Source organism: Wyeomyia smithii, chromosome 3, assembly GCF_029784165.1.
Source record: "Wyeomyia smithii strain HCP4-BCI-WySm-NY-G18 chromosome 3, ASM2978416v1, whole genome shotgun sequence".
NCBI lineage: Eukaryota > Metazoa > Arthropoda > Insecta > Diptera > Culicidae > Wyeomyia > Wyeomyia smithii.
Genome location: NC_073696.1, coordinates 250,797,957 through 250,810,832, shown reverse-complemented (window position 1 = coordinate 250,810,832; position 12,876 = coordinate 250,797,957). Strand labels below are relative to the sequence as shown.

The following is a 12,876-nucleotide window of genomic DNA, read 5'->3' as shown; positions in this document are numbered from 1 at the left end:
AATGGTTGATTGACTAAGCAAAGGAAATTTGTGAGTAAACACGTGCTGTAGAGACGCTGTAAAGGTCGAAACTTGATGCAGCGACCTCTATACTTTAAATTTGAAACACGATATCGATCCAAGGTAACTTCTTAGTATACAGAGCCCCGAAATTTAAAAAAACGAGCATCGCCAAAATAAACGAAAAATGTGATTTTGAAGCATAAAAGTTGTTCGGTAAAAATTAATTTTTAACGAACTTTGAGTGTAGATCAGCATTTGGGCGATGTTGATTTTGATTTAAGGATAGTTTTAGCACATACATAAGACTTACGTAACACTGGCGTTCTTATCTGGTACATGTTGCCCCATAGTACTCCGTACCTCGTCCTGTCCAACTGCTCGATAAATAATGAACAAAATGAATTTTCTTTTCCTCGGCTTTATCGAGCCCCAAAGAAAATCCCATAAGGAACTGTCAAAAAGTTATTTACAAGATCAATGCAGCATTTTTCGAGTAGGAACGAGACAAATGCAGGGCTGCGCAGGTACACTGCCTCCAAAAACAACTCAAACAGTGTTTTTTTTTTTTCAGAGTGTGGTACCATTCGAGTGGTTCATTTTGTACCAACTTTTTTGGAAGATTTCTTTCTGAGTGTTACGCATGTCTTATGTATGTGGTTTTAGCAGAATTTAATCCAATAAAAAAATCCCAAAAAAAAAAAAATGTTGGATACTACCCCTTAACTCATTAGTAACTGGTTAGTCAACTAGGTTTTATACTTATGTCAAACGCTACATATTTTCTTCAATGTTTAATAGAAAAAAAACAATAAAACCTGTTTCTAGACTACAATTAGGTTTTTCATCTTCTTGTTTGAATGCATACTTTTCTTGAGATACATTTTTTTAGTAAACCCGGTTGGGTCTTCAAAAATTTGTGAAATTCTGTGCTAGTATAAGAGAAATCACTTTTCACCAACAACAGGGCCTTAAAAGTTTCAACGTGTAGCTATGATTTTCAAATATTTTTAGTCTGCGGAAATGTGCGTGCAACAGAAGCGAATTTTTCAGGAAGCACAAAATAAATCTTACAATTTGTGCGTGCTCGGAGTTTGGAGTAACCTGTGCGTCAAAGCATTTGAAACTTCCATCCATCGACCTTTTCGGCGGAAGAACAGTCAATTCAAATATATTTGCTGAACTTGTTTGAAAAATCCGGTCAAAATCCGGACAGAAATTTATTCCAAAAACCACTTCTGAAAATCCGCTCCGAAAAAAATCCGTACAGTTGGTATAAGAATTAATACACACATTTTCTGTTCTTTGGCGTGAGGTCCCGTCTGTTTTACCCGACAAGATCTAAAACGCAAATTACTCGATCATATCTTTAAAAATTGATTGTCAAAGTTACATGTATCTCCTACCCATCTTATAGCTGGTCCAACAATCTCATTTAAAAAAACTGTAAATTTTGAATAAATTTGTTTCAGCAATTTCTTTATGAATTACGGTGCCACAGATCTTCATTATATTTCTACATTAGGTACGTGAAATTCATTCCATAGGTTCAAACAGAAGACTGGAAATTTTTAAATTTCGACAGATCCTCTTCAAGGACATTGACACTTTTAAAGAATTATTGTTCATTGAAAAATTGCCGTTTCAGCTCATATTCGCCATCTGCACGTGAGTTTATTGTTTCATTTCTTAAGCTGTATTACACTCTTTGACCAATGGTCAAATATTTGACCCTTTGACATAACCCGACCAACCACTCTTCAAATTTTTTCATGAAACGAGAACGATCGCTATCGATTAGTTTTCAACCTATATCGATTGATTTCAGTTGTTGTCGTTTCATAAAGGTGCATAAAGAGTGGTTGATCGGGAATGGGCAAATTTATTTGACATCATGATTGTTGTTTGCCCGTGTTTGCCACATTTAAAAATTTGAGAGTGACAAACAAATATCTTTGACCAAATTCTTATCTGTCGAAAAATGACAAATATTTGACGCTTGGTCAATGAGCATAAAAGATAGGTGAGGAGGAGAGTGCATTTTTCTAGTATTAGTAAAGGCTTCAAATGTAAACAACTATACGAACTCAATGCCAAACCAGAATAGCTACGTCACCATTTGTCATCAACTCTGGGCAGAGGGGAACGAGCAGAAGAGCGCGTGCAAGTGTTAGTAATTTTCCTCTTCATCTTTCTTTTATTCTCGTTGGTCAAAGAGTGTAAGGGGCCATCCACATACCACGTGGACAGGTTTTTAACGATCTTGACCCCCCCTCCCTCCCCCACCGTAGACAACTGCCCATATAAATTCTAAAGAAAATGTATGGACCGTGGACATTACCCAACCCCCCCCCCCCCCAAAGCTGTCCACGTGGTATGTGGATGGAGCCTAATACACTGAATTCTTTTCTTACGCGATTGATGCGTGCGCGCAAAAAAAGAATCTCGTAAAAAATTCGCGTAATTTTGAACAAATCGTGTAAAAAATATCTCGTAATTTTGAACAAATCGCGTAAAAAAAATCGCGTCGTTACAAAATCTTTCGCTATGTGGTAAGTGTGTGTATATGTGTATGTATGTTTATGTGTGTGTATGTTTGTGTGTGTGTTACCTCTTGGCTCATAAACAATATTTCCCATGTCACATATCGCGTTATTTCAAGAAAATCACGTAATTTCGAGAAAATCGCGTAAAAAAATCGTGTAAAATAAAATCACGTGAAAAAAGTCGCGTAAAAACAGAATTCAGTGTACAGCCTTTAGATTATAAAGTCTCTAGATGAGTGATGTTGCTAGTGTGCCTATTATGTTTAAGCTGAATTAGATAATGCACAAATAATTCCGAGCACTAGATATTGTTGTGCTCTTTTTTCAGGTTTTCAGATATAAGTCATTCAGCTCCGAGTACTAGAGTCGATTTGTTGCGATTCGACTTCGAACTGCTGTGAGAATCATGATCCAAATACATTCTTGGACAGGCATGTCAAACGAGTACCCACCACGACAGGAAATCTCTAGGAATGAGAATCACGCTCGTTGTGTGCGAAGATTTTGGAAATTACTAATGTCATTGATCTTGCGATAATAACCCGTATTACAGAAGACGACGCGAGCAACTCGCCTCGCCCGCAGTCACCAACGAGGCGTGCAAAATGTTCTATTATGGAACGCGAGTGAAACTTGGCTGATGACAGCTGAGTGACAGACGAGCTACTCGTCCAAAATCCAGCCGATTTGCCATCTGCAAACCAAAATTGATCAGACGAGTCACTCGCCGCTCCCTCTTTTTCTGTAATAGGGGCTAATATTTCTTTACATAAATAGAACGAAGTAGACAGAAATAGGCAAAAAACACCGCAAACAGCAAGCGAAATCAAATGAAAGTGTTGACAGTTTAAAGGTGCAGAAAAAGTGGCGTTAATATGCTCGTTCACACAAACGATGAATTACTATTTCTTGAAACATGGGGCGTTGCTTGTGGCAAGACACTATTGATATATTGCGAAATATTTCCAATATTCAATATTACAGGGGCCTATAAACGTCAACATTTTGCCTACCAATCATAAATTCATCACGGTGGTAATATTTCATTTCAAATGCTTACAAAACTTATCTTATTCAATAAAAGTGCACATTGTACTGAAAACAAATGTTGAGCTCTTGTTTTTTTCCATTTAAAACGACATTTCCTATTCGAGAATAAGTCTACCGACAAAATGGGACGTTTACTCTATTTCACTTGTTTTAGGGCAAACCAACCAAAAAGTGGGTACCAGAAACGCTGGTACCAGTATCAATGAGTGGTAGATGGAAAATGTATGGAGTTTGACAGCCACAAGAGCCCCCTGCAATATTACGAAGTATTTATCGTTGCATTTTTTGGCACCCTTATATTTATATCATACCTCATTGACGTTATATTATCGTTGGAGAGTTGTCAATTGACAGATAAACGATGAATATCAAAATATATCTACCGATATCGATTAATATTTCCAAAATATTTTCCATAAAAATAAAGGTGTTTAGCCCTTAGGAGCGATGTCATAAGTGTATTTACCATGGACAACAACTGTCAAAGGAAAAAGCAGACTAACGAAAAATAGAAACAAATAGTACTTCGAACTTTACCTGCAGCAGAGGTTCAGCGCAGAAAACAGGCATTCATATTTTTAATGTGAAACCCAGTACCCCAGTTGCACTGCATAAATGTTGCCATATCGATATCAATGTTAGTACTTGGTTTGTCAGCCACATAGCGGGAGCATTACCACTTACGATTAAATCACGGTTGCAATTTTTGGCACGTCCTTTGAAAATATGATGGGCGTCTGTTCCTTGTGCTTACCCAGCAGATCAACTCTATCAATGAGGCCAGCGACACTTGTTATCTAGAGACTGAATAATCTTCATTTCGTATTCAGTCGCGGTAAAGTGCGAATTTACTGTTTCAATACACAACCAGATTATTGGATATTAGACATCCTAAAAATTAACATATTTCAATGATAAAAAATATTAAATAATCATAGGCTGTTTTTTAATAAAAAAATTTTTGAACATTAGTATCTGACAATTCTTATTCAAAAAGTTCTGGAGTACTTTGTGATGAAGTTTGTTGTGAAGTACAAGGGATATAACTCTCACTCGTTTTGTTTACGTTTAGACATACGACCTGATCACAAAGTAGTCGAGAGTTCTTCTTTTTGTGTAAAATTGAGAAACTATTCAGGTGGAACTATGTAGGAATTACCACGTGGCTGACAAGGCTCGTGTCACCTGTGAAAACATATCCTCATGTTTGCATCACCCAAGCAAACATAAGGATATGTTTTCACAGGTGAACCATTAACTATTCCCGAGTTTTATGCTTTTGAAAATTCAAAAGTCGCCACATGATCGGCCATTTGTGGTTCCCACACGAATAGTGTTGTAGTTCAGAACCCTACAAATGCCATTACGAAGCATTCAAAGCAGCGCCATTAGCAATGAGAATTAAAGAGAGGTAAGGAGGAAACTTACTAACACTTGCACGCGCCCCTCTGCTCATCCTCCTCTGCCCATAGTTGATGCCAAATAGTGACGTAGTTATTTGGGTTTCCCATTGAGTTCATCTAGTTGTTTACATTTGAAGCATTTACTAATACTAGAAAATTTCGCTCTCCTCCTCACCTCTCTTTTATTCTCATTGCGCCATTAGCGCTACCAATAGGGACCTTGCGATACCATTAAACATCGATACTTAGGATCGATACCTGTATCGAGAGCAAGTACTGATATTCCGACAGTATCGAGGCTAATGTATCGATACCTAAATGTATCGTTGTGCGATACCAGTTCATTCAAAATATAAGTCATAATTCTTTTTTATTATTAATTCCTCAAGTTAATTCAATTAAACCATTTATACAGACCATTTTACGAGACGTTTCTGAACCCAATCCATAAATGAAAATTTGACAGAAAGCTCGGAACCGCTGACATAACGCACGTAAAAGCAACATCATCAACAGCAGAATACGCGACACCTGTCAGTTCGTAAAATGGTCTATAAATTTACTGAATCTAGAAACACCAGCTTCTGCAGAAACTTAGTCGAAAGTCGATTACGCTTTTTCTTAAGAATTGATCCTGTTTTCGAAAAGAGCCGCTTGCTTGGCTCTGTAGATTTTATCTTCCGATCTGCATGACCGTAGAAAAGGATCGTCCCCGTAGGTTAATCTACAGAAATTTCTGTTAAATTGGCATTGCCGATGAGATGGCATGCATGCATACGATGCATCAAAATGGCAAAGGAAACAGCAAGCTTTCTGCTTCGTTCGTTCTTCTTTACAGGGTTGTTTTGAGTCTTTTCGATACTGAGAGGTGTGTATCGATATTGATGAAGTAGCGCTGGTAAAACATCGATACCTAATATCCGAGTTTCGGAAGTAGAAGGATCGATTTTGTATTAGTATCGGTGGTATCGCAACGTCCCTAGCTACCAATCCAAGTATGATGACAGTTCTACAAGGTATGCTATTCACGTCGATGCATTAGTATTAGTGATCTTTATGAACTTTTTCCAATTTTGTATGAAATTTGAAATGATTTTGCATTTTAAACTAAACTTATAAAACAACTTATAAAACATACTCTCACAATAAATCTAAATTAATATCAATTTCTAGTGTATTTCAACTGGAGATTCACTCTCCAATTAAAAAAATCAAATATAAAACAACATAAAACGAGAAATTTCCGAAAATGTTCCGAATTCCATACAAAAAACGAAAATTTTCATAACGAGATTTGTTTGTGTGCGTGGATAGATAAAAATGTGGCACACGCTCGTGAAAAGTAACACGGCGAATGAATTAGTTTTAATTCAATTTCATAAGTTGCATGGAAACGTCAAAAAATGAATACCGCATTTGGTGATTCTGTGTAATTTTTACACTGATTTTAACTTAATCTAGAATAACTCATTTTTGAATTTACCACTATAACTCAATTTTGAGTAGCAAGCATGAAAAAACGACACCATTATTTGACACGAGTGAAAAGGCGGCACCATGATTCAACATTTGTGCGCCATTATTTAGCCTTTGCGGCCGTGTTATCTATTTTTGTGGCTGTTTGAGTGATTCCAAAAAATGAGAAAATCGCTGGGAAGGTGGTCACGGACATTTTAAAAAGCTTTAAGGTACACATATAAACTTTTTTCATTATTCATTCTAAAGAACCAAAAGTTTTCAGGTTGTTCGTGTCATCAGGAAAATTGTGGGAGAGTAAAATATCAAGTGATTATACATCACAAAAAAAGGAGCAAAATATACTTAAAAAATAAATATAATTAGACACCGTTCAGATTTTGTTTGTTTTGTTCTGACTGTTACCGGCACAAACCTCCCTCTCTACGCTAACATCGTATTTCAAACTGAGTGGTTTTCAATTCTTAAACTGAGTACTTTTAAATTCTGAAAATGGTTAGTTTTAAATTAAAAAATGAATATTTTTCTGTTCAAAAATTTGATAGTTTCAAAATCTAAATCTGTGTAGGTTTCAATTTCAAAACTGAGTAGCTTTAAATTCAATAAATGGATAATTTTGTACACATAAACTGATATTTTTTAAGAACTAAATGAGTTTTATTAAACACAAAAAATGAGTTCAATTGTATACATCATTCTGAATAATAAATACACAGTATTTGCCCATACTATCGTTACACAATTTTGAATAACAACAGAGTTACTCAATTTTCGTGTTGTTCCACTTTTTATGAAAATGAATTGTTTTCTAATCATTTTTGAATTCATTTTAGGGAGCGTGCATACCTTGTAGAACTGTCATCATACTTGGGCTACCAATGGCTACCAAAATGAAACGATGAATTTTGACAGCTGTGACATTTCAGTGGTAGCTGTCGGCAGTGACGTTTCTGAATTTTCACGGCCAGCCGTCAAGAAAAAGGCGAAAAAATTATTTTTCGAATAAGCGCTGCGAACTTTAATCGCGTCGGAAAACAGCCATTTAGTTTTCTGTGTATTATTTTCGTGCGTGGGTTTATTTTGTATCACTATATGGTTAGTGCAAAAATTTTCAAGGATAAGCTTGTACAGTGCAAAGTTGTCACGAACAGCGTCAGTGATAAATTCATGGTACCATTCAACCATTCTGTGGACAAACCTTATCAGTTCTAGGAGCACAGACGTTTTTTAGTAGTGGAGATAATTTCGGTGTGACGCTTTTAATCAAGGGAAAGGTGCTGATAATGACTTCGAATCCATGCTAGTGCTTTATTCTGTACCGTATTTGAATATAGACAAGAGTGCTATCGATAGCTTTAGATTTCGGAGAGTCGATGGTGTTTCCGGCACGAAACAACATCTTCCGAAGCAAACAGCAGAGTTCCGATGACAGACGAACAGCTAGTCAATTTGGATTTGGAGGAAACCAACACGAATCCAAATAATTCCACTACTGCAGTTATACATCGAGAAAAGGAATCTTCCAACCAGCAAAGTCTGACAACGTCAAAGAAATCTTTATCGAACGGGGTAGTGTTCGGGGTGACGGGACGAGAGACAGCGACCCAAACTCGTTTGACTAATAGTGCAGACAAGAACAAAACCAAACAGCATGTGATAAACAGCGATCTGTCAGCACCGCACGAAAAACAAAGTCTAGTATCACTGTCGCCCTCGGAAGAAGTGGCAGCCGCAAGTTTGGTGTCCATTATTCCGGAAGTGCATTTCGAAGGCATCACACTGGATACCAGCATAGATCGGGAGTCTCAGCCACTGCTGGGCGGCCGAGAGCATGAGATTACGTACAACCAGTTTCCAGGTTAGTGAAATTCAATATTTATTTGCGACACACTTGAGTCATTCGCAATGCGTAATATGAGTCACAGCATTTGGAAAAGTGTATTGAATCAAGCGTATCAACTTTTGCATCGGAGGAAAACGGCTCGACCCGGTATTGCTTGCAAAAAAGCTTGATGTTATCAATATTGGGTCAATTATCGGAAAGCTTTGTTTTGTTATTTCATATTGAAAACAACTTGACGCAGGTATCTTGAAACGACCTTGACGTTTTTGTGGCTATTCCTGCAAGTTATATTTCATTTTAACAGCGAAAGTGGCTTCTGTGTGAAGATATTAACCGATCGTCGGTGGCTATTCCTGCAAGTTATATTTCATTTTAACAGCGAAAGTGGCTTCTGTGTGAAGATATTAACCGATCGTCGGTATAATACAATGTTGTTCCACGACACGTTGAGTTAGTAAAAAGTAGTCAGTGAACTAAAGATATATATACATTTACTTCAACAGGTTTGGTTCACAAGCACCAATTCAACTACACTTGAGTTCTGAACAAAATATCACATTTACGACGAATTCGTTTACTTATTCACTACCGTCCCAGGGTGACTTAGTATGAGTAGAACATGAATCCATACAAGTTGCTCGTCTCTATCACATTTATTAGATGGAAAATCCGGTAGATAATAATTCTACGTAATTTTTATCGGATCAAAGAATAAGGTACAACAATGAGTTGTCACAAGTTCCGACTTCAAAACATTTTCTACTGTTATAGGTTTATATTTTTTGCGTGAATATCCTGATGTTTTTTTTTTGTTTAATCATGTGTTCGATAAATAAAATTCAATAAATAATCAACAATCCAACGATTAGAAAGAGTTATAAATCTCTGATGAGAAAAGTGTGAAGTGAAGAGATATTATCATCACTTTCAAATATTTGAATAATACTGTTTGAGGTAATTTTTTCGCATTGTTTCTCTCCTTACTTGATATTCTCAAGCTTATTGTCAGAGGTCTCTCGGCATAATTATAAGGATTCAAATAAATTTAGTATAGAGAGAAAAACGTTGCCTCAAACTTGAATTTCATTAACTTAAAATTCGAAAACTGGAGACGTAGCGATGTGATTATCTAAACGGATATTGTTCATTAAAACCTCGTAGCGTAGAGATTTAAAGCCAATAAAAGTAAATTTTCGGAGGAAGTTTAGTATAAAACTGAAAACGACATCGGAGCTTGAAACATCAATACATTCTAGTTTATAACAATTGATTTTAGAACTGCAAAAGCTAGCACGTGTAGATACTGATTTTTAAACATTAAAATTCTGAATCAAATCAGGGAAGTTTGTATTTGAAGTTGATTACAAACCCTGCATAAAAGTGTGTTCGAAGTGTTTGAAAAATCTAGAAGAATTTAGTTAGAACTGGAACCTTCGTATCTCTAGCTTCGAAGTCAAGGTTGCTATTATGTTTGATTCGTCTAAATTTTGTCAGCTTTTTGATTACGCGTCCATAGAAACAAGACTTGAATCTAACTGATCGATGAATTAAATATTTGATATTCCTTCTGATTTGAAAAAGTCATTTTCGTCACAACATTCAATTGGATATCCATTGAACGGTTTACGCGAAAATAACAACTTATTGCGCGTTCGCTCTACATATTAGTGTTTTTTTGTTACATAGTTCTTTACCCGATTTGCAACGTGTTCGCTTTCCTTATCAGTGTACTTCCGTGGGAATGCAGCTCTTCTTACTGAATGTGTCTATTTATATTCTCACTTCACAGCACACGGTCTTCCCAGCCGTAGTTTGCTCCATTGATAGCAGGCAAACTGGAGCATTCGGGAAAGGTTCGTGGACTCGTATTGTCACTACATTACATAATAATTTTGTTTTATTATATTGTCGTAGAGGATGGGTTGTTTAGGGCTCAGTATAAAACAAGGTTTAACATGGTTTCATATTGTAGAAACAGAACTCATTATGAGCACTACTACCCTACGTGCAGAATGGTAATTTGGACGAATGCAAATCAACCAACATATGTACAGATATAGCAATTGGCTGTCGATCGTGTCAGCGTGCGCTTTACAATACCGCGGCTGGAGTGTCTTTCGTTCGCTCATATTGACATTAGCGAACAAAAAGTATTGCTTCTCAAGCTTACAACCTCATCATCGTGAAAGCATACACTACAGCTAAGGTTATGGGGAAACTCAATCGATTTTTTGTTGTTCCGCTTTCTGACAATGACAGTAGTGCTGTTGGGAAATAAGCAGATCTAGCCATTGCGCATATTGCGAAAGGTGCCTGCGAGAGCAGAAATTGATTTCGTAAAAAATAAACATTAGTTCTAATTATTACAGTCCTTTTTAATGTTCCATAATTTTCCCAATTTTTATATTTTGTTAATTTGCATAACGGCATCGAGTTCCACATGATGAAACCCACATGGTTTAGAACAACAACCACTCATGTTGCTTTTGTTTCTTTTTGGTATTTTTTCCAAAAACAAGAAATGAAAATTTCGACATAAATGCCTTTCTACCGTTATCAACTTGTAATTCGACTAGCATTGGCCAATAATTGCAGAAGAATCGATACTTGAGTATCGATAATTTTTCCCTGGTGGTATCGATGCCAGGTAGATATTGGGGGCGGAGCATCGATACCAGCTGTATCGATACTCTGCCTGCTACTTGAAAGAAGTCTATGAAAAGCTACCATTTTTTCTTGATCATTAATACGGAAAATCAGAGATGCCAGGTGTTTTTGAAAAATGTAAGCAACCATTCGAAAAACCGACAAAATCTGCTTAAAGTCTGAAAAAAATTTGTCTGTGATTTGAAAAAATGCGCAGGCAAAAGTTAGCAAAAATTTTCACGGATGCTGAGAAAGTCTGCGTAAATATAAAGAAACTCTGACAAAAATCTGCAGAGACTCTGGAAAAAAAATATAATTATCTGAGAATCAATAAAAATCTGCACACCGACTCTAAAAATCTGCATTTGAAGACAAATCTGCATATTTTGTATCCCTGTGGTCAATAGACCAATGGTACCAGAATGGAACAGTGGTGACAGAATTATATGTCACACACACAAATCAATGCAATAGCATACGCGCGTCTGCGGCCTTATTTGAAATATAGGGCAGCACGATAATCCTGGCTTCTTATCTTTAATTGCCTGCCTTTTTGCAAAAACTCGGCGCTTACGATTTTGCTCTGCACAGACAGTATTACCAAATGCGGCAGCATTTTTCTCGCAAAAGGCATGAAAAACTGCCTTAGCAATGAGCGGGTATATTCAATCCTGTTGGTGTCTTTTACAAAAAGAGCACAAACCAAATTGCTGCACTGTTTGTAGAAGACTTTAACGCGATGAATCATATCCGCGCACTTCTACAAGGCTTTTTCGTTAGACAATTTGTAGCAATCAACAATATTTTCCGATTTTATAGTTTCTCTTCAGTATCGAAAATATATCGGGGTGAAAGTATCGATCCAGCTTTATATCAAAGTCGCTTGCATCGATAAAAAATAACGATATTCAGGCCTCGAGGTATCGATATTGTAAGTATCGATACGATATCGGCCAATGCTAAATTCGACACATCTTGCCAAACATGTGAAAAGGGCCCATGTGCCATTTGTAAACAAGCCGAATTTTCTCATTTTGTGATTAATACAAGCGTAATCTATCCCTACAAATGAGATTTGTTGATTAAAGAAGTTTTTTTAATCAACAAATCTTATTTGTATGGGCAGATTAAGCTTGTATTCGTCAAAAAACGTGAAATTGTGGCTTGTTTACATATGGCACATGGGCCCTTTTCACATGTTTGGCGAGACATCACATTTCATCCCCTAATTAAAACGAGCAAGCGTAATGATGAAAAAATACTGCTACCACTAGAACAAAAGATTCTTCCCATTGTGGCTTCCTCCAAGGATACCGCTGTTGAGGCTGGTGTGCACTCGTGTTTCGTCTACAGTTTGTATTTAGAACAGCTAGGTGGATTTTACCGATGTTAGTAGTCTGTAATGGCCTCGAAATAGACAAGTTGAAGTCGCTATTGACGTATTTTTTTGATTTTACAATATTTTAGTTTTGCACTCCGCAAACACCCTTTGTGTCGGGTCAATTATTCGCACATAGAACTTATTGATAAGGATGTTGAGTCATGTTTATGTTTTCAATAAATGTAAATGCGCTGTGATTCCTCAATGGAAACTACCGTTTGAAAGGAAAGGGGAACCACACAGTGTTAGTGTATGTGCAGACAAAAGAAAAATTTATATATATATGACGAGTATTCGCTCAGTTACGATGCATAGTTGTAAAAATAATTTGCTAGATTGTAAATTGCTAAGCCAGAAAAAGCAACGTAGGCTGTTCTAAAAGTTAGGACGCAATTAAAAGTTTTTTTTTTTGCCGAAAATAGTTTCTGCTTGAGTCCTATATCCATTCAAAAGAAAATGTTTTTAGATGAAAAATTTGGTCATAACTCAACGTGGACATATGGTCGGCGTGCGACCAGACCGAACCAAGCG

General features: G+C 36.6%; 1 protein-coding gene across 1 annotated transcript in view; it reads left to right on the top strand.

Moving 5' to 3' along the window:
- Positions 1-7,404: 7,404 nt before the first annotated feature.
- The window catches only part of LOC129727805 (phosphatidylinositol 4-kinase type 2-alpha-like), a 30,569-nt gene continuing 25,097 nt past the window's right edge, over positions 7,405-12,876 (top strand). Inside the window, exon 1 of the mRNA XM_055686004.1 lies at positions 7,405-8,333. Coding sequence (XP_055541979.1) covers positions 7,901-8,333 — 433 coding nt within the window. The 5' untranslated portion in view covers positions 7,405-7,900. The remainder of the gene's footprint in view (positions 8,334-12,876) is intronic.